The following is a 23,024-nucleotide window of genomic DNA, read 5'->3' as shown; positions in this document are numbered from 1 at the left end:
CGATGCCTAGAGATGATAACAAGGGATTTAGACCTCACTATCTAATAATGCCAGAGAAAGCTGACTCACGCTGGTAACCCCCTTTTTATTTTTATTTATTCATACTTGCCACGACCAATGGGGAGTTTTCTGTCAACATCCGCGGAAGCATTTTTTCCCAGATCCTAGCGCATAACAGCTTCACTGTAAAAATTCACTGTTACAAGCAAATGTCTGAATTCCTCATTTCTAGTTACATACGTGTTCAGCCCATTCGTTTAAAACAAAATATTACAAGATTTAAAAGTGATTTCCCATCGACCTCAACGTCGCTGTAGTCAACCCATACCGCATTAATGTCCGAAACACGTACGCGAGCAAATTAAGAGAGCCCTGCCCCGAGAGAGGCAATCGTGAGTCTCGCCATTTCCATTTACACCTAGCCCAATGCATTCCCCCTCATCATCTACTTTACCCATTCATCATCTAAAGGCGAATTCAGCTGATAGATCTGGTGTGCTAAAAACCCGCTCCTTTTGGGGCGCGCATCTTCACCTCGCAGATTCGGATCAAGTTGGCCATCTTCAGCTCGCAGATTTGTGGCAGCGCGAGCTCTGTGGAGCGCATCAAACAGCGGTGAAACCGCCCTGCCGAATTCAGGCAAGCTTTGCGGAAGTCGGCTGGTGTTCGGCTGCAGCGCGCTACGTCACTTCCTTTCTCGGCGCTGCGCCTGCACGGCAGGCCCTCAAGTAGATTGCGTTCTTGTGCGAAATGGTGTCAGTGGCAGGACCAAACTTGCGTGCGTCGGTGCTCCTGCTATGTGAAAGTGACGCTTCAGAGAGTTCAAGCAGTTCAAGTTGGAGCTAAAGCACCTGTGCACGGCCAGATTCGACAGTTCTGCAGGATCAGCCATGCTCATGTCATTTGCAGAAGGGAGATACGCGGGAATCGTGCACGGGAGTTGGGAAGGGAAACTGGTAGGAGGCTCACGGGAAGAGCGTCCTTCCGTTTCCGTTCCCATCGGTTGGGCGTTCGGCCGCTCCAAATCTGCAATGGCACCTACGACTGGCAGATCCAGAGCGAGCCAAAAAGCTCAGGTTTTCTCAAGGACGTTTAAACAGACAGGACCCGGCATGACGTCAGCCTGAGTGAAGCCGGAAGAGGCGTTTAATCCCAGACTGCCTTGCGCACCCGTTCCGAGGCCGTGGGGTAGCGTACCGGCAGTTCGTCTGCTTTCTAATCTGCTCCGGCGTGTGCTTCACGACGCTAGCTTTTGATGCGATCGGCGTCCGCGGTGGGCGTCCACGATGCAAATGCTTTGCAGCGTGAGTGTTTATACTTAGTTCCACATTATGTGCGAGTGAAGTCAGAACTGGAAGCGCGAGCCCGTTGTTCTGTGCGCTCCTGGCTTGCATGCGTGCTCGTGCGATCTGCTGCTGCTGTTTATTAAAAAATGCGTTGCGCACCGCCAAGTCCTTCACGGTGCGTCGTCTAGAGCGTCTCAGTTCTAGTCACTTACTTTCTGCTGGGCAACCAGGCGTTCGTTTATAATAATCTCATCCAATTCCGACCATACCGGTTTAAAAGTCTCCCGTTTAGCGCTGTTTCAAATAACAGTGGGTGCCGCCATTACTTTCGGTGCACACAGTCGCGTTGCCACGGAAATGTCATCGCAACGCGGTTGTTTGCACCGAAATTAATGGCGGCGCCCACTCACTAGGCTTCCCATTGGTCAAGAAATGCTCGTTGCGGCTCGTGGCCACGCCTACTTCCGTTACACTTCGCTCCATGCATTGGGGATAGGGACGCCACCTCCTGCCCATTATAACCTCCTTGGGTTTTATACTCCCTCGCGGGTTTTAGAAATCGATCCGAATCTACTAGCTGAATTCACAATAAACCTAAAGAAGCAGACAGACGACAGAGGGGCCACACTATGACAAAAGCATTTCCAAAAAACAATGCATGCAGTACTAGACCTTTTCGCAAAATTCCAGAAATTCTTGCAATATAAAAGGAATTGTGGGGCTGTTCAGATGTACACTTGCGCCAGCTTGAATGCTTTGTATATCCTGGTAGCGGCATTCTTTTACAAGCTTAGAACACACAAAATATTAAAGCGAATGGAAATGAAGGTGATCACATACCGTATTTGCACAAATATAACGCGAGTTTTTTTCCGAAATTATGTCCTCCAAAACGCACCTCGCGTTATATTCGGAATCGAGTTCAGCCACGAGGCGCGCGAGCCTGGTGAAAGTCAGAGGAGAAAGCCATCCCTCCGGCCCAATGCAAAAGATCCGGTGGGAAAAGAGGTGGGGGTGTGGAGGGGAATTTATTAGCTATTGAACCACGTGAAGGGGCGAATAGAAAACATAAAAAAGCATTTTTATCGCTTTTGTGTTTGTACAACGCACGCACGCCGCAGAAACTCAGCGCGCGCGTGCCATGCGGGATTGCGGGCACTGGCCAATTCGAGCCAAGCCAAGCTGGGCCAAGTCAAGTCAATATAAGCTAAGCCAAGACCACCAACCGCGTTTACGCAATCGTGCAACACGAGGCATTTGTTTATGCAGAGGGACCAGAACAAGAAGTGTTATCGTGTATCGGGTTTAGCAGTCTTTTTTCTGCCTGTGCATTGTTTAGTTTCTGCTCCAGAGTGATCAGGTGTTTCTGTGTTGGTGCTTCTGCTTCCTGCCTTGTTTGGATTGTGGGCTGCCGAGGGGCTTGCACGGGAGAAAAAGTAACTACCAGACAAGCAGGTTCGGTGCTGCTGCTTATCTGCGTAGTCTGCCAAGCGGATTGTAAACGAAAGGATCTGAGCAGTGAGGATGAGAGCAGTCAAAACATAAACTGATATTTATTCTATTTTCATTGACTTTTCAGTTCTGCTATGCCCCCAAGTCTGAGAAATTGACGCGGCCTCGGTTCGCGTTATAATAGTATTAATTTTTTTTTTCTTTTTGGGAGCATCGAAACCTGCCCTTGCGTTATATTCGTGGTAGCGTTATATTCGTGCAAATACGGTACTCTGTTTGGCTTTCTTTCTGCCTTCTCAAACCATAAACTGTTGAACCAATGTCAACTTCGTCATAAATTCTCGGATAATTTCTTGTGCCATACATCTGAACATCACAATGCGTAAAGCAAGCGCCGGGGGCATTTTCGGAAAGGTCTATTCCAACGGTCAAACATCCGTCTTCTCAACGCACCTTGCGAAAACCTCCTCCCGGCAGGTGCACAGGGAAACGTGTCCATGGAAGAAGCGTCCGAAAAGGAGACGTAGCCCACAGCTTCAGAAGTGCCGCTCTCGGTCGAAACCGACCTCCGAAGTTCAGAACGGTTGTCAGCTTCACTTCCAACCACGGCTGCCACCTCAGGAGAAGGCGGGTCCATCCACTCATCCGTCAACAGCGTCCGCGTGGCCTTGACTGTCGGCTTGCCCTCGCTAGAAGGTTGCGGAGCCACGCGCTCTTTGCGATCCCGCGCAGGTTTCGCGACAATCGCAACCTCCGAAGCACTTGCGGACGCAAACATTCTTTCCGTCGGAGGGAGTGCCGCATCGTGCTCGCTTGCCGGAGTCGCTGAAATTGCAGCGACGGCAGTGACTGAAGCGGTCGCGGTCGTCGCGTCGGCATGGGGCTGCACAGCTTCGAAGCCGGCCCGATCGCGCAGCGTACCAGGACTTTGGGGAGGCACTGTCGTCGCCCGAGCACGAGGAGGCTCCGCGTCGCCCTTTCCTCGCCCGACGACCGGCGTCGCAGCGTCCGCAATCGCCGGAGACGTGGGGGGCTCCTCGACCCCGGACAGTACAGCCGCGCAAACCCAGCCCTCAGTAACTCGATTCGTGCCATTTGTCTCAACCGCACCGGCAACTTCCGGAAGCTCCAAACTGCCGGGAGACGACGACGTCGCGTCAATGAAGGGTCGGGCGACGTTCCGCCCCTTGGCAACGCCGAAGAGGGTGCCCTCGGATGCGAAGGCATCGTCGCGGAAGGGTGGCGGTGCTTTGCTGTCGCCCCGCTGCCTTGTCGGACTCACGACGTTCCCAACCATCGATGCGCTCAGAGCAGACGGACCCTCGGGGGGACGGGCGACCTTGCGCCTTCTCCACTCGTTCACCGGAATCGCGTCCCCGGGTGCTTCACGAACATCAGACGACATTTCGGGCGGCAACGATGGTCGCTGCGCTCTCCGGAGAGACAGGGACAGCTTGGTCTCCCTCCTCCTGCGTGGCGCTTTCTTGGGCAGCGCCCTGCGGAGCAGCTGACGCACAAGTACGGGCGGCCGAAGCCCCGTCTGCGTTCCCGCGTCCGCCGTCTGCACCCTGGGAGCCTGTGCCACAGCACCACTGCCGCCGCCGGGGTCGTCTGTTGCATCCATGGCCTTCGGAGTGGACTTTGTGGGAGAGGAATGCCTCGAGCGCTTCGCCGCATTGCAGCTTGAACCTGCAAGTGAGAGACCCAATGTGCGGGCTGGAGTCGCCGACGAAATGATCGAGGAAGGACTATGAGCGAAAAGTTCAAGGAGCCTAAACGTAATGTCACGTAAAAAGTAACAGAGATAGTTGGAAGTATGTCAATATCACATATAGTTGAATAAAAACAGCTTAGGAAAAGTATTCCCATGACATTACTATTTGGTACAATGCTGCAATTATGCGCTTAAAAATCATAAAATAAAAAGAATATAAAAAATTTAGTTTTTAATATTATTTTTTTTTAGAAGTTACATAATAATTGTTAACGCAGCGCAGGCTCTCTTACACAGGGATGGATGGACACAAGGAACAGAACAAGTGGTATGTACCGTATTTTCGGGTCTATAGCCCGCAGACTATAGACCTCTGCAAAAAGAGCTCTCTGGCCGTCACCGTTTTGCGACTCAAGTGACCTCTATCAGCCAGAAATTTCTGCCACCCACTTGAGCTGTGGAAGCTTGGTCAGTGCAACTCTCCACCTGCATTGTGTATTCGGAGTTCGCAGAGTTTTCTCAAGTTTTCTCTTTTTTTGCCTGTTCAGAATGCGTATCCTTTTTTGTTATTTTCCACTGTGAGAAGCAGGGAATACCAAAGCTCATAGCGTGCTCAGCCTTCACTGGAGACAAACGAGAAGAGCGAATGTTAAGCAGCCCGCAAGACGGACAATTCAACGTTTTTTGGAGATTATTTCCATTGAGATACAGTCTAACCCGGATATATCGAATTCAAAGGTGATCGTAAAATAGTTCGATATGTCGATAATTTGATATACAAAAATATGTTAACTCAAGCTCCAGTTGAAATTTCCGCGCTTCTCTGCTAATACCGAAGGCCGCGACAAACGGGACCTTACCAAATAGAGCCACTAAGAGCGGCTAAATGGCTAAATACCTTAGAGCTTAGCTGGTAAAGATCACAAACACCGCCGCGTTTACGCCACAATGTTTGCGATCGTGTACGCGCGCGCGACCTCCCGCACATCACCAGCGACAAAACACGAATTAAAAAAAAATATGAAAGAACCGAAGAATCAAGTCCTATAAATACAAACAAAAACACTCGATCCATAGAATAAAGTTAAAACAAAAAAGAAACCTCACTAAATTCAAGCAAAAAAAGAAAGGCAAAAAAAAAAATGCGCAAAGCAAAAGCGGCGAAAGAAAAAGGTAAACGAAGATAAGGCGTTCAAAGTGGGATTGCTCAACCGTTGTCGACACACTCACTTGACGAAGACTTTTTTTTTTTTGCGTATTTTATGTTGGGGCTAAAGAGCACTCCCTGCCCTCCCCACGCGAGCGCGTGCCCTTCCCTTTGCTTTTGCCATTTTCCACTTCCCCCCCCCCGTTGCTCTTTTCTTTTTTTTTTTTTTTCAACTGCTTTTTTGTTAAATATCCCCGTGAACCCCGGGCGCGTATGCTGGCTTGGCAGTCTGCCACCCCGGCAGCGGAAGCTTGTGCTCTGCGGGGCGCAATCTGACCTGGGGAGAAGCGAAGGGCCGCTGTGCTTAGTTCGCTATATCGAGTGTCCGCGCCATGGGAGCCCATGGGAGTTCGATACAAAAAGACAACACTCCTATACTATTACATGTGATTATCAAGGGGATGTTTGGACTGTTCGATATAAGCAATAATTCGAAATACCCGGGTGTGATAAAACCGGGCTCGACTGTAATCTCCAAAAAGCCTTCCCGGCTATGTTCCCGGTCTTCGCGAGAAATAGCTGATAGGGTCGGGTCCGAAGTACGGGGACAGAATAGAAACGTTTGTTCATTTGCTTTGGTGCTGTGGAAAAAAAAGCAGCCCTTTTCAAAGCGTGCCCAAAAACCAGCTGGATTCCGTCCGATCATCGTAAAGTGACTGTAGCCGACGCTGTATATTGGATATGGTGTGTTATTTGAAATCTTTCTCAACTCCTGTTTGGACCACGCGGCCCTGAGGGGTACGTACAATATATGTTGTTCGATTCATGAGACTCGTTGAATTTCACGTTGTGGGCGGGGAATACCCATGCATTTTGGCTATCCCGTGCTGTCAAATATTTTCGATAGTTAAGACCTTTGTAGATGGACACGGGAGAGTGTATGCTGTCGTAAAAAATGTACATAAAATGAAACAAACATTCCAGCTGCATTTGTTTTATCACGCACAGACTCGCAAAAAATAACATTCATTTGTTTGTTTTTGTTCTTAAAAACAGTACAATGCTTTTTTAAAAACCTAGAGAAATCCTATTTGCCATGGAATACAAAAGAAACAATAGAATGTATTAATTTAGCTGCCACCAGTGCCCGGAATTGCACCTACGCAGGCTGCCACCGGCCACCGACGAGAAAACCCACAGCCCAGTGCAGTCGGACAACAGTGACGTTAACTCTCAAAACCAGGGACGCGCGCTGTAAATCGCTCCGTTCGAGACTGCCGTTGGAAAGGTCTATACATGTTTCAAAGTTGAAATTTTACCTGATATAGAAAAGACTACACAAGATTTCTTTTTTCTAAATTGTTCACTGTGGCAAGATGTGAAGGATTTCATGAATAACTAAGTTTACTAATGTCGATTTAGATATGATACAAGCTTCTTTGTGAGCTAATATAGCAGGCATTTGTGAAATAGTGCTGTGTATGATCGTTTTTACGTTCGGACTAGGCACTAAGCGTGGACTACCGTAATATCACAAGTCATCGCCCACTCCCCTACCGCATGAAATTCATAAAAAAAGTGGGGAGGCCCATGTCTCGGTAGGTAAACACAAAAAGTAAAAAAAGCCCATTTTTCTATACTTTAACGCAGATTGCGGAGTCCACGTTGGGGTACTTGTAGGGGCGGGCGATCACTCTGTTTTCTTGTTTTTTTTTAAAATCTGTATTCACCCAAAAAGTAGGGTGGGCAATGACTCTGGACATTACGGTAATTAAATAAAAACAGTTTAGGAGAAGTCTTCCCCTGATATCACTATTTGGTATAATGCTGCCATTACATGCTTTAAAGTCTTATAATAGCAACAAATAATATTTTAAAAAATAATAAAAAAAAAATTATTTTTCTTTTGTTTACAAGTTACAGTTGATTGTTGTTGATTGCATGCTTGAGTGTTAATATCTTGGCAACCATTCCATACAAATATACTACTCTATATTTAGCACATCATTTTACACCTCCATGTGAAAACAGTATTAAAATTTCACGCATCTGATTCAAATATTTTGTAAGTAGGGTTTCGTGTTTTCGGTAAATACTGATAAACCTAAAAAAAATCACTCCAGGAATGATTTTAGCAAAATCGGGGAAAACCGAAAACCCTTGAATTAGAGCTGCCCTCATATAAGAGAAAACACAAGCTTCACGAGAAGAAACTCTTTTCTACAATATTACGGTAGATATCCATTGTAAGAGACTTTGATAGTGATGAAGTTTTTGGTCTTGGTTGTAAAACGAGTAATCTTTATTCTTTATTCATCATGGTCCTACGGCGCCACCAGGCATTATCGCAGGGGGCGAATGAATGAGCTTGAAAAAGACATTTCTGAATTTGCGGCGCACACAATCTCGCTGGGCAAAGCAGCGAGATATTATGGAGATATTACTTGAGGTAATAAGTAAGATGAGCTATTAATGCTAATTATATTGTGATATATATTGTATAAAAACTTCCAAGCGTAAATTTCTTTGACCTAACGCCAATGTAGACCATCCCAATTCTTTAATCCTGTCGGTTACTCTCGCCAAACGGTCATACGGCAGCAGAACGAAATGAGCAGCACAACTCTGAATTATCTCTAGCGCAATAATGTGATTTCACTGACAAGGATCCCAGATGGTGCAGGTGTACCCTAATATTGGTTGTACATATGAGAGGGTGATTGACAGATATTGATAAAAGCAAATACATAGAATTACCTAATTATATTTCAAATTGTGCGGATCATTCCAGAAAGATAAGGGAAATTTACCGTAGAACAGATTATAAGTTTTCATTTCTTTCCACAAACAATCGCTCAGTGGAACATGTTACCTGAGCCTGTTTTTATTAATGACGACATGGGACCATTTACCTCAGGAAATGGTCTTGATTTTAATAGGGTTGTGCGAATAGTGGATTTTGAGTTCGAATCGAATTCGAAGTGAATAGTGATTTTGGTCGCATATTTTCGAATTGAATATTGAATACTTGCCATTAAAAAAACTTGGCCGTTTTTAGAGGGAAGTTTACAGAAATACTTCCAAACTGGACTTCTCACGCTGTCGTTGGTCCATCTTGCCAACCGACTTAGCTGCCGTCATTTTGACAATGTTGATGTCATCCACTCACTTTGTCGCTGTAATAATATAATATTCCTTCAAAATATTATAGTTTAAATGTTTTGAAACCGTGTTTATGCGTTTTATCGGAAATTAAAGTTTCTGAGCATTTATGCATGTTATAAGAAATTTCTAAACATATTTATTTTTATCCTAAACCTGTTTTTCTAAATTTATGTCTGGACGTGGCGGTGGTGAGAAAAGACTGCTGGCAACCAGGGCGCCAAGATTGGCGAAAATGGCGCCGGCGTCTCTGGAGTTCGTTTCTCGGTTTCTTTAGACCGTTATTAAAAAAAGTTGGTGAAATAATTACGATGAATATTTTTCAAAGTTCCCACCATAATATTTATACCATTTTGCCGAACGTATGAGTATATTCTTGATTTTAGATATCGTTTCTTTCTGGTCTTTAGACAGTAAACAAACTTGCGACCGTGAGTTTGCGAACACTTCAAAAAGCATGAATATTACAACTGTTCTCGAAGCGAATATCGAATAGAGTACTATTCGAAAATACTATTCGGAAATTCGAATATTCGCACAACACTAGATTTTAATCTTGTTATTTATTATTAAAGTTTATGTATTCTATTTCTTGACAGCCGAGGCTGTATATTAAAATGTTCTTTTTTTTTAGTTCATTATTGAACCTATTTATCCATGGGCCTCCTATAATGTTTAAGTTTCGGCGCAGCTGGTTTTCTTTTGTAAATAAAAAATAAATAAATAATAGGCGAGCTCTTTGATAGCTTTAGTTGATTTCTTTAGTATCCACTTAAAAATCCAAGTGCTTTGCTGGCCTTCATGACAACATCTCCAATATGGGCATTCTAAGTGCAGTCCGCTGATAGCATGATGCCTGGATATTTAACTGTTTGCTCTACTGGTACGGTTTCTTCATTCTGTTGTGAACATTTTATGGTGGAGCTGTTAAGGGCTAGTTTCCCCAGGATCGTGTCCCCCGCAAAGAAATGTCGACACAAAACTCTGGTTGCCGCCGTCGCTCAAAGATGGCGGTAGCTGTCCAGAGTGTTGTTTTTGCCGGTTGTCTGCTTGCCGCTAGCGCTCATAGATCGCGGCAACATTTCTTCGGAGGAAAAAGAGCGGAAACCGAACGGGCAGCGATGTGCGCAGCAGAGCGAATGGTTTCGCAACTGCCCCGAGGCTGCTATCTCCTAAAGTTCCACAGCGTCGAGCGCTTCAGATTTCCTTGCGAAAGAAGAGCAGATCGCTTGCCCGAAAAGCCACCGCCGAGAACAAAAGCTACAACTCCACTGCTCTTCCTTCTTCACCGGAGTGGAAAGGCTGAAAGTTTTTTGACATCATTGTTCTAATTTTGGTTCGGGTCACCCTGCAGCCATCTGGAAATCTCCTCATCTGTTATACTCGTGCAAACAACACGGCCATCCGTGAACAAACATACCTGTGAATTTACACAGTCATTAACTAATATTAAAAATAACGAGGGTCCCAAAACAGAGTTTCGGTACACCGGATGTTATCTCGACAGAATTTTAAATTTTAACATTTAAAACAACACATTGATAACATGATAATAGATATGCTTGTGTCTACTTTAGAATAGCCGTGTCAAAGTTTAGGTGGACTCATTTGTGTAATAGTAGTGTGTGTGTGATATCATATAGAATGCCTTTTTATAATCTAAGAAAAAAAATTGTGGAGCCCTTTCACTTCACGTGAAGATGGAGGACCAGCCAAGCTGTCATTTTTATGACGTCTCGGACGATGCCTAGAGGACGTCTAGGACGACCTCGAGGATGACGTCTAGGACGACCTCAAGGACAACTTCTAGGACGACCTCAAGGACGACTTCTAGGACGATGCCTAGAGGACAATGTTTAGGACCCCCTTGAGGACGACGTCTAGGACGACCTCAAGGACGATTTCCAGGACAACCTCGACGGCGACACCTAGGATGACCTCAAGGACGACTTCTAAGACGACCTCGAGGAGGACATCTAGAACGACCTCGAGGACAACATCTAGAACAACCTCAAGGATTACATCTAGAATAATCTCAAGGAAGGCTTCTAGGACGACCTCAAGGACGACGCCTAGAGGGCGACCTCGAGGATGGCTTCTAGGATGACCTCTTGGACGACCTCAAGGACAACTTTTAGGACAACTTCGATAGGGTGACCAGACGTCCCGTTTTGTCCGGTACAGTCCCGTTTTTGAGGGCCGCTTTGCCATCCAGTCTTTTTGTCCCAATAAAGAATCATGTCCCGTTTTTAAACATGATTCTTTTTTTTTTCTCTATATAACTGCGCAGACTTACAACCGAGTCTTGTAGGATAAAGTTCTGCTTAGGAAGCTTCAGTCGTGGGCAAAATACGCCCACACCAACAAAGGACGCGAAGCAGTGTGGCTGTTCCCTAGACCCTAGAGCTTAGCGCAATATTGTAACGTTTTGAAATGAGAGCAGTTATTTCATTAAATTTTTTTCCCCCAATCTCAATCTTTAACCCCCCTTCTGCTGGGATGTCCCGTTTTCTACCTTGAGGAATATGGTCACCCTAGATTTCGAGGACGATGCCTAGAGGACGAAGTCTAGGACCACCTCGAGGACAACGTCTAGAAAGACCTCAAGGACGATTTTTAGGACAACCTCGACGATGACGCCTAGGACGACCACAAGGACGACTTCTAAACCGACCTCAAGGACGATGTCTAGAACGACCTCGAGGACGACGTCTGGAACGATCTCAAGGACAACTTCTAGGACGACCTCGAACACGATACCTAGAGATGATAATGAGGGATCAGGACCTCACTGTCTAATAATGCCAAGGAAGGCTGACTCACACTGGTTGCCCTTTTTTTTTACAGCAGAGCTGTTAAGGGCTACTTTCCCCAGGATCATGTCCCCTGCAAAGAAATGTCGACACAAAACTCTGGTTGCCGCCATCGCTCATAGATGGCGGTAGCTGTCCAGAGTGTTGTGTTTGCCGGTTGTCCGCTTGCCGCCATCCGCGCTCATAAATGGCGCAACCTTTCGAGCCCTTCCATTCTGGCTTGCCGACTTGCGGTCGGCCATTTCTTCATTCCCACCATAGTACAACTTCACTCGTCTTTTTTCTTCACCAGAGTGGAAAGGCTGAAAGTCTTTTTTTATTTTTATTTATTCATACATGCCACGACCAATGGGGAGTTTTCTGTCAACATCCGAGGACACATTTTTTCCCAGATCCTAGCGCATAACAGCTTCACTGTAAAACGACTCAGATACTCTTACTACAGACGTTGAGCTGGATTATGACTGGAGTCTGTTCTAACCGGCGAGACTGACCAAATGTGAGTGGATATTAGAAAAGAACTGGTTTATTGAAACTTCTGAATTTTGAAAGGCAGTGACTTTTTATGGGGCCATGCCTAAGATCATCATTACTCCGCACTTTGGGTCGTACGAGGCTCGTGAGGTGCCGACCGTGACGACAGCAGTTCACAAGCTGGACGAATCCAAGTCACATAATGCCCGAAATAATGACTGCTGTCGAAGAGTCCGCTATAACAGAAGAATGAACCACTTACAAACACCCTAATATAGTCCTCTATATCCGAATGCATCTTATAACTAGGGTTTAGCGTTTTCTTTTTTTAAAGTTTTTCATATTTGGCATACTTTTTGCGGTTTTTATTTTGAACGCATATTTTCGGTTTTTATCAGTGAATATACATACAGATAAACAAATTTTCGGTTTTTTCCGGGGAATAGTATGTACTATTCTGGCTCTGGCATTGCTGTTAACATAAAATGACGTAAAATGACAGGAATAAAAATGGCACGTTTGTTAATCAAACTGGAACAGGAATGGAGAAACACGCACACACAAGTACAAGCGAGTGAGATGTGGGTTTACACAGCAACCGTACATTTCACTTCCAGTCAAGCAACCATTAGCTCAATCTGATTGTAGTACACACACATGCATTTGCCCTGGTTTTCTTTCCTCTCTTTCCTGTTTATCACCGGGCGTGAGCCCCGTCTTTGTTCCCAAAATAAATCAGTCAGTTGCAGAGTTGTACTCCCTCCACCACCAGTGCGTCGTTGCGCTCAACGCCCTTCTGCTGTCGTCTTCGATATGCAAGCTTTTCATTGCTTCCCGCAGGTCTGCGTAGGCTCTGTGCCTCTTTCCTATCTTTTAGGTTTTTTAGTTTGTGGGATTTTCTCTTTAAGTTACTACAGAAAGCTTGAGAAAGGGAGCTAAAAAAAAGGATTAAGAACTTTTCTGGGTGCCCTCTACAGTACACACTGAGCACAAAGTATATAAAAAGACCCATACCCATATTCCCCCCCCCCCCCCCCCCCCCCCGTGCACCCGGCAGTTGAAGAAACTGGCCTGGTTTGGTTAAAACTTAAACCGAATGCGGCCAATTAGATTCAACAAACTTTTATCTGCTTTTTTTTTTTTTTTTTTTGTAACCGAAAACGCTGAATTCTGTGTAATAAGCAAAGTTGGTTCAATGGCACAGACAGGAAGACCAACCAAGTTTCGCAGATTCGTCTGTTACAAACAAATCCAGATCTATTGTAACAGGGTTATACCAGATTTTGAGTTTACCCAGAACAGAGTGCCCACTGAAGTGTTTGCGAAATTGTTCTGTTTGAGGAGCACACTCCTCATCTCGTCTCCTTCTGTTGTCACGGCAGGGACGTTTTCCGAGTACTCGGTTCAGGCGCCATTTCCTGGAGGTTGGGTAGATCCATTCCTGTGTCCCCTTTTCTTCAACTGAAGCGCCGATTAACACCAATTTTCTTTCCGGCATTAAAAACGACACCGAAAAGCACCAAATTTGTAGATAAAAATTATCCCCGAAAAACACCCCCCTATTTTAAGGAAAATAAACTTCCAAAACGCGGAACCCTTAAGGCTCGTTTACACACTTGTAACCGTGTACGACCGAGAGACAAGACCAGCTTTTAAGCCTCTTGCGACGTCTTAGGACTGGACGCGATGCTGCGGAGCTGCTCTTAAGACATCGTAAGAGGCTTAAAAACAGGTCTTGTCTCTCTACGTCCTACTCAGTTGCAAGTGTGTGAACTGCACTTTACTCATAAGCTACAGGCCCACAAATTTGCAGACAATCGCTCGAAGTGCCATGCTTAATGTTTTTTAGAAAAATACATATAACGCAATTAACAATTAATACTACCTGCAACGACTTAGCCGCACCCCTCAATCGTTTATGAAAATTATAAAATGTCTGCTAATATCATTACTTCGGTCATTTCATGGTTAAAATTTTCTGTGTCATACAACTTTTTTTCTTTTTTTCAAAAATATTTATGGAGTAGTTGTGATAGAGATTACCCAGGCAGCACACAATATTGGGGCAATATTCGCCTCGGGTCGGGAAAGTCGTGCGAGTATTGGCGATTTTTCCGTTGTATTGGGAAAATTGTGCTGATACCATTTTGATTCTGCTGATGTCGACAGAATATCTGTTATAATGCGGCGACGCAACCATGCTATATATGGTACACGAACCGTGTTTTTCCCTAAATATTGTTTCTAAATCGGCAAAAACTGCGCAGTATTAGGCATTTTCGGCCAATTCGAAAATGATATTGAAAGAAAACCGGTACCATTTTCATCCGGCCGATGTCCATAGAATATCTGTTACATTGCAGCGACGCAATCTGGGTAACCACGATTGCACAAATATATTTTTTTCCTCCCAAAAAGATAACTTGGGAGGAGAGAGGAGAGAGACGGGACGACATGAGCGAGAGGAGGCATAATAAGCGGGAGAGTGAACCCAACCTTTTTAGTTCAACCTCACGTGACCAGACCCGCTGGCGCCTAGGAAAGCCAACTTGGAAAGGGAGAGGGAGAGAGACAGTTGTGACGTACCCGTCTTCAGTTAATCCTTCGAAATAGGGCGCTCGGGCCCAACACAAGATCCGGTTAGGTGCGCGCGCGCAGGTGTGTGGGTGTGTGTGCGTGTTTCAAGAAGCGAGAGGCAACCGGCGGTGACTCATGGCAATCGCGAAATACTTCGGAGAAGGCGCACCCCCCCCCCCCCCCTTTCGAACGTGACAATCTACTGGCCTCCTCCCCCTCACCACGAGCAAGAGGAGGACCACGTTGCCCACGCAAACGGAAACAGAAACATTCCAGCAGAGCCTCCGACTAGAAAGATCTCAAGTTCTCCCCACCTTTTCTGCGGGGGAAATGAACGACCCCGGAGGGGAACCAAAAGGAAGGAAGAACAGGGCCAGGGGCTGGGCGTACGGGACAGTGCGGAGTCCAGGAGGCAGATTTTTCCTTGGACGGGACGGCCTGGGACAGCGAGACATCGACGGACAGAGGGGATATTGAGGAAAGGACGATTTCCAGCGCCATGGGAACTCGACGCGGCTTCTTCGAGACGACCAGATCTGCGAGTGCTTGCCGGGTAGTTTTTGTTTTTTGTTCGCTTTATACTATGCCATTTACGTGGATTCGCGGAACAAGTCTTGCTACGGTTTGAGTGACATGTGTGGCAACTAGTCAATTATGACACTGGTCATTATCGATAGACCCTCTCTCGACAAAGAGACTTCTTGGAGTTTGTGTTCAAATGTTTTCGTGGCAGATAAAGCGGGACGTGTGGATACGATAGACAGGTGAGAAACAACTTATTTACGGGTTTTCTTGGTCATGTAGGACGCAAGCAAAGTGCTGCAGTCGATTTTTATTTAAAATCTTGTGATGGAATGGAATCGTGTTCTTCGTCGTTATTTGCGTGCTGTTGCGTCGACCTTTGTAAATATGCATGGTAGTATTCTAGTTTTGATTGGAAGGTGAATAACAAGCTTGTGATTATTGAAAGTGCTTTGTTGGTGCTTATGTGTATTTTTATACTAATGTTACTTTATTGCCTTTACCGTGTTTATACTAGAATCTTAACTGTATTAAGGTTACAGTATTATTGTATTCAAAATAAGTTATATTTTGTTCTAAGGCAGCTCAAGCCCATAGGGAGAAGTAAATTAGTTGACTAAATAGTAAATTTAGTACCCTTGCGACACGAAAAAGTTAATATATTTTCATTAAATGATATGGGATTTAATCAGTTCGCGGTCTTAAGTGATTATACGAGCGTCGCAAGCTGATTTGTCGACCCCATAATGTCATTCGATTGAAATTACATTACTTTTGCCATGTGGCCGGGGTATAATGCAAGAATTCAGTGTCTGCACGCGATAACAGTCGCTGACATGATCGTAAGAAACACTTGTCTAGCCGTGTCCGCGCTGACTACGTCTACCTGATTTTTAACTGTGATCTGTTTTGCTGTGTCCAATCACTGCGTGTCTCGCCATTTTGCCGAAGTATTTCTGTATAAGACATGCGTTCCTACAGCAATAATTGCGACTCAATGTTTTCGACTTAAAACAATCACATTTTTCTATAGACGTCTTATACGCATACCCCGTGCCATTTTGTACCGATTATTTAGCGGTATAATGTTTTTACCGTGTAATAAAATGTTTTCTAGACCTGTTGCTATGTGCAGCATTAATTTTAGCTAATAAAACATGCGTATGTGACGGAAAGCGCGTTACGACGGTCGATCCACGCGCGTTACCTTCGCTTCGATGCGCGCCCCCGATGGCATTCCGTTACGACGTCACGAGAAGAGCGCTACGGTCCTATTTCTAGGAGGTGTTGGCTATTGGGCTGATGTTTGTATGTGCCATGTATGTATAGACCGACACGCGGAGCGGCTCTGTTTACCAACACGGCCGGAAGGCCGCGCATGCGCGATAGCTGTGTGGGCAAAAGCGACCTGGTCCTCAGTGTTTTCACCATTGCGTTGTGTGGCGTGCGCTCGTTGTTGACGTTGTAGGGACGCTCCTAGCTTTATTTGTGTGTCTTATTTCCTGACAACTTATGTCGTATGCTATGCCCGACTATTTGAGCTCGTTACCCGAGCCTGAACGGCAGAGGTATCGAAACAAACTGTGCGTGGACGGCGTTGCCCACGAGAATCCATGCGCCGTAAACAAGGCCTGCTGGACTTCCGAAATGAAGTTGCTGCCACCGAAGCCGACGGCTCATGTCGTCGTTTATTTAGTTTTTTCGCCAAGCCAGTTCACGGCCGACACGGAGCAGGCGTACAAGTCTCTCGAGGCCTACGGTTACTTCGAGTCGGTTTCCGCACTGCCGGCGGGATCAGCAGACTGTGGGTCTGCGGAAATGTATTTATTAATTAAATAAATACACACAGCGTCTTCGAGTCAAGGTATGCTATTTTTCTTACTCTCATGACCACAAGGCATGACAAGCAGTAATGCTTTGTCCGTTCTGCAGTCTTGGCGGTAACACGTTCCAAGTAACGGCGTTACCAGGAACGCGTTACTTTTTTCAGTAACGTAGCAACCCACTCGTTACGTTTTCGACAAAGTAACGGGTAACATACTTACGTTACTACAGTAAAACCTCGTTATAACAAAATGGGATATAACAAACTAATGGATATAACAAAGCAATCATAATTCCCCTTGCTTGCTAATAGTGGGAAATGGACAGTGGCTATAACAAACTAATGGTTATAATGAAATAATGACGACCGCTCCTTCAACTTTGTTATAACGAGGTTTTACTGTATTTCAAGTAACGTAGTTACGTTACTCGTTACTACAATTACACCTCAAGTTTTTCCGTGTTTTTAGGCGTCAAGCCATGTTTCTCTTTGCGTTTTTTCTCGTCAGTATTTAGGTGAAACCGTAAAAAGAGGTACAGTAATTATGTTGTTTCTGCATGAACATAATGTTTCTTGATATATGAGCTTATGCATACCTGTATCGTCGAAACCGTAAAACGTGTTAAATCATAATTAAAAACTAACGCAGAAGTAACGTGCGTTACTTTTTATCCGTAGCGGTAACGCGTTCCTTTTATTTTTAGACAACGTAGCTCAGTAACGCGTACCTTTGATTTGCAAGTAACGAGTAACGTATTTTGTTACTTTTTTTTGGTAACGCCTACAACACTGCCGTTCTGTCGCCGATTCCCTTCTGCTGGGTAGCACGGGTGTAGCGAGCCTCCGACGAGCGCTTGGCCGGTGCTTTGTGCGCGAACACCGTGGGAACAAAATCCGGGTGGTCTCGATCAGACGACGGTTTCCCTGCACATAAGCAAGCCTCGGGACGGAGATTGAAATGGAAGCCGCACTTGTCTCCAAGAAAGTGCTTGCCGCACAAACGCGCGAGGCGACCATAATTTTCGATCCATGGATATTATCCACCTTCTATGCCTTTAAGAGTCTGCCGGAAACTTGTAGAAGCTCACTCCGCTACTTTTCTTGTACATTTCGGTGAGATTAACGGCCACACAGCTTCGCGGCATGCTGAAATACTATGACGCCCATGCGAAACGTGCGCCCTTTTGCCCACACCCCTCGGCTCCGGCGCGATCGCAGCACCGCCGCAGCGCCGTGACGTCAAGCCCGCGTGTCGGTCTATATGTTCAATGTATATGTTTAGCTGATGCTTGTGGTATGCGTACTGTATCTACATGTGTGTATAATAAAGGTGTCAAAAAAGCCCGAAGCGAGCAAATAAAAATATTTTTGTAGCGCATAAATTGGGCGGTATCTATAGTCCGTTTCAACTCGAGAAGGTAGGGCGAGGGAAAGACGGGCCGGGGAGGAGGAAGCAGACGGAACACTAAAGAGAAAAGGAGGTTTCCCCCTCTCTTCTCCAGCGTTCCGTCTGCTTCCTCCTTTCCGGCCGTTTTACCCTCGCCCTACCATCTTGAGTTGCAACGGACTGTAGCACCGAGGCTCCAAGTACTCTATAGATACTGTATACGTGCAATATCCGGCGGGTCCTCGGCAACACTGCCAGTACAAAATTGAAATTCTCGACCCCCGGCTAATACTCAGCCGACGCTCTAAGTACCGTATTTACACGATTGTAAGTCGATTCGATTGTAAGTCGATTCGATTGTAAGTCGACCCCACCCCCACATTGCACATCAGCAAAAAGAAAGAAATCTTTCGATGTGCATTTTACTGCGAACACGTGAGAATGGCAAAGTACTATCTGTTTCGAAAGCAGAGCCTCCAACACGCGATCAATGCCTTCTGGCGTGCTTTGGCTGCGCATGCACGTGCGAGGTGCATGAGATGCCCAGGCGTTATCGAAACTAGGAAGTTCACGCTGCAGGCGGGACAACTGAAGCTGCTCACTGTCGTTCTCACTCCGTCCGTGACTAGACTACGACTCGTCCGCGCTGGTGATGTCAGTCCCGTCATAATCACTGCCACGTTCTCGAAGCACGTCGTCGGAGTCGTCCAACGAAATCTCGCACTTCACAAATGGCAGGATCAACCGCATCTTCCGCGCTTGCTCGGCGGTCGCGTTGGACGTCACGGGTAGGGACCGATTGCACACTTTTGCGCCGTACCCGTTGCAAGCCTGACCTCTAACTCCGGAAGGCATCCCCACGTATCTAGACCTTGGCCTGAAAGCTGTTTGTCGGCACAGTTCAAGATCCCGCGCCATTGCAGACTCCACTGGAGCATCACCCGCTCCGACGGGTCGAACTTGCGTCCAAAAGCGCAGTTGTTGGTTGCTTCTGAGTGAAGAATGGCCATAAACGAGCACCAAAAACCTAAACTGCCCGGATCACGCGTGTCAATACAAAATAAACGTAGTTAGCGCCCCAGCATGATCTCGACACTCCATCAAACGATGTGCGACTGTGAATCGCGCGAATAACTGCGAAGTCGCGAGCTTATTCATTGTGGTCGCGAATAGCTCCGGAGTGGCTCTTACAAGAAGTGCCGCCACCCCCCGGGAGTCAGGCGCACCGTGCGCTGTTCACCGCCGTATATTCGGGTTAATTTGCGAATCGCTATCAATAATACTCGTTCGCGCAAATAAAAAAATAATTGAGCGCAAAGAATAGTGCAATGCTAGAGGTACAGCCGGCTGAACTCGTAACAAGCTGAGGTGTTTATGATATCGTGATTGTTTCGTTTTTGCCCACGGTGGAATGCTTTGGTTCGATTATACACCAACTCAACTCTCCTACGTCACGCCGCGGTGGTGGCGCGCCGGACGCACTTCCGGTCTGGGGCGGTGGGCAGAAGTCGCCGTGCCAGACATGCATTCCTGTGTTCCTTTGGAAGAAACGAGACAAAAGACCTGCCTTCTCGTCAAAATGCTGCGATGGGGGCTTTACCAAGACAGTCTGGAAAGGTTTGAAGATCAGTTTTCATGTGTTTTTGCACCCTCCGTTCGTCCGAGAACGTGAATAGTAGCCATGAAAAAGGCAAACCAGATGCTGTCGAACTACGATTGCGTGTACGGGCCACAATTTGTGGTCGCCAGATGTATTCGCTTTGTTCTAACGATTGAGAGAAAACCCCCAAGTTGTCCGGACCACCCACGGGTTCAGTGCGTCTTCAAATTCACACGGCCGCCTGATCGTTCGAACTTTCGTCTGCTCTTTCAAAGTTGTCTGCTTTTTGTCGTCTGCTCGTTCAAACAAAAGCGGCCCGTAGACCAAACTTTGACCCGGTGATTGCAATAAGAAGTAATTGCAGGCCTCAAAAGGCTTACGTAGGCTCGGTGTAAACAGTAGATACAAGATGTTAATTATTGGTACCGGTGGCTATCACCTACTTGTTACGCTTGGTCTGTTCCCGCTTCCGATTTTCAGTATCGACGTCGATCATCGCCGCTACCTTTTACACTTTTGCAGCACGAGCGACGTCGCGACCGAAAATAGCTACAAGAATCTCTTCATGGTTTTGGCGTCCATTTCTACAGCGTTCATGCGAATGAATCGCCGCACGTCAAATTATCTACGGAAAGTTTAGTGGCGTAACGAGCCTTGATAATTTCGCTCAGGCGATTCAAGTGGTAAGACATTGCGATGAGGACGTAGAATCGACAACTCCAACGCGAAAAAGAGTATGCGGACTCACACAGACGCCTACAACGTGACATTCGAATGGTTTGTTGACGCGGGACGTGGTGCTTCTTGCCCGTACTCCATTGCGCGTGTGTTCGAACTGTTGTCTGCTCTTTCAAACTTGGCTGCTTTTTGTCGTCAGCTCGTTCAAACGACAGCGGCCCGTAAACCAAACGTTGACCCGGTAATTGCGATAAGAACTAAGTGCAGGCCTCAAAACACCTTTGAAGGTTGGTTGGGGTAAGTCGGCTAAGTGTAAACAGATACAAAAAGTTGTTGATCCTTGTTACCAGTGGCCATCACCGACTTGTAATGCCCGATTCTACTTGCGGTTTTCAGTATCGATGTCCACCATCTCAGCTACGGTCCGCGCTTTTGCAGTCCGAGCGACGTCGCGACTTAAAATAGCGAGCAGAATCTTATCGTGGGAGTCGGGCTTTAGCGCCCATTCTGCGGCGTCCACGTGAAATGAATCGCCGCACGTCACATTATTCACGCAAAGTTTTGCCTCGATAGTTTTGCTGAAGCCGCTCAAGTAGTCAGACATTGTTAGGAGGACGTAGAATCAACAATTCCAACGCGAAAAAGAACACGGGGACTCCCACCGACGCCGACAACAACGCAATTCAATGGTTTGTTTATGGGCGACGGCGGGCTTCTTGCCCACCATCCACCGCGCATGCGCGGCGCCGGTGGCGTCCGCTAGGGGCGCTCCGGTTTGTTTGTAAACATGAGTTGGTGTATAGGTCGACCCCCCGCTTCAGATTTTCAAAAATTAAAAAAGGGTCGACCTACATTCGTGTAAATACGGTACTCTATAGATATACGCGCGATATCCAGCAGGTGCTCAGACGACACGCCAGCTCGATTGACATACGCGATGCCCGGTGGATACCCAGCCGACGCTTCAAGTACTCTATGGATATACGGGCGATATCTGGCAGGTACTCTGACGACTCAATTGACCTTGGATTAACACACAATGTCCGGCATGCACTCAGCCAACGCTGCTAGTACTCTATAGATATACTCGGCATCCGGTGGGTACTCAGCCTGACGGTGGCGGTACCCCAGTGATATTCTGCTCGCACTGTCCCGCTTTTGAAACAATATTTTCTAGACATCGTGTGGATGGGAAGAACCGTATATTCTGAGTATTTGCCAACAATATTGTGTAGATACTCGCCTAATATTCTTGTGCCGCTTGGGTAGGCAATGACATAAAAAAACACGCCCGCTTCACAAGCGGTAAACCCAGGATTGAATCCTGCAAACATCGCGGCAGCAAGCCGTCTCTTTCGAGCATCTGGCGATTTCGACAACGGAGGCCCTACGCACTGGTGGGAAGAGCCCTTAACCACTATCGCCGCAATAGAGCTATAAAAACTCTCATCTCCATTTGTGTGCCCACAGAGGTGCAATTCTGCCTGCTGTTCATGCCGCGTGGTATGTGCTTTTGTTACCTCGTGTTACTGCACGTGCGGCCAACAGTCGCCGCGCTCAACTTAACATTCGTGCAATCGAACGAGCGAGCATCCGTCCGGAATTCCAAAGATGTGCTTCCTCGAGGAACTCGTGAGCAAGACGCACTTACACGGAGTGCCGGCAAACTGAGCATCGGTGCTGGACGACGTGCAAAAAGCGGAGGTAATTAAAACTAACCCTTCGAGGGCTTCTAACGTGCGTGCACAGCAGCCGGAAGCGTGTTGCAAGGTCACGACGGTAAGTTAACGGTGGCGACTACGCATTCGAAAGTTCCCGCCCAAACGTGCAACTGCACGCACCTAGGGAGGTGCTACCATCTGTAGGGTCTTCGGGGAACCATGGATTCTTCATTCGCACCACGTTGAGCTTCGCCACAGCAATTTACGCTTCCCAAGTGAACTGCTCCGGCTGTAGTGGCAACCGGAGCGCCAACTCTTTCGACTCACACTTCCAATGCTTCTCGGAATTTAATTGGGAGGATGGGAGCTCCTCACCCATAAAGCACCTCCAGTTTGGAGTCTGAAAGTGCCAGAACGTCGTGAAAGAGAATGGAAAGGGGACTTATCGAAAATGAAACCGAAAGAGAAAAAAGGCATTAACTTTTCTCACTCAATACAGTTGAACCTCGATGTAACGAAGTCGGTAAAATTCACAATTTACTTCGTTACATTGAAATTTCGCTAAATCAAAATTTGGCTTTAGCATGCGAAAAAAAATTCCGAAACATTTTACGGGTATGAAAACTCACCGAAAATGACATTTATTTAGGGGCGAAGTAGTCCGCGAGTTTTGCTTGCGCCTTGTCCGACAGTAGCAGCGGCGTCATACGGCGTTCGAGTGCCCAG

The 23,024-nt window shown here is 46.6% G+C and overlaps 1 protein-coding gene across 1 annotated transcript in view; it reads right to left on the bottom strand.

Moving 5' to 3' along the window:
• LOC8040639 (pneumococcal serine-rich repeat protein) overlaps positions 1-23,024 on the bottom strand; it is a 114,513-nt gene that overhangs the window by 76,844 nt on the left and 14,645 nt on the right. Inside the window, exon 5 of the mRNA XM_040212945.3 lies at positions 3,192-4,427. Within this exon, the coding sequence (XP_040068879.1) occupies positions 3,192-4,427 (1,236 nt within the window). The remainder of the gene's footprint in view (positions 1-3,191; positions 4,428-23,024) is intronic.

This window comes from Ixodes scapularis, unplaced genomic scaffold (assembly GCF_016920785.2).
Source record: "Ixodes scapularis isolate PalLabHiFi unplaced genomic scaffold, ASM1692078v2 PGA_scaffold2__306_contigs__length_199485367, whole genome shotgun sequence".
NCBI classification, from domain to species: domain Eukaryota; kingdom Metazoa; phylum Arthropoda; class Arachnida; order Ixodida; family Ixodidae; genus Ixodes; species Ixodes scapularis.
The sequence above is the reverse complement of the archived record's forward strand: the minus strand, read 5'-3'. Positions and strand labels throughout refer to the sequence as shown.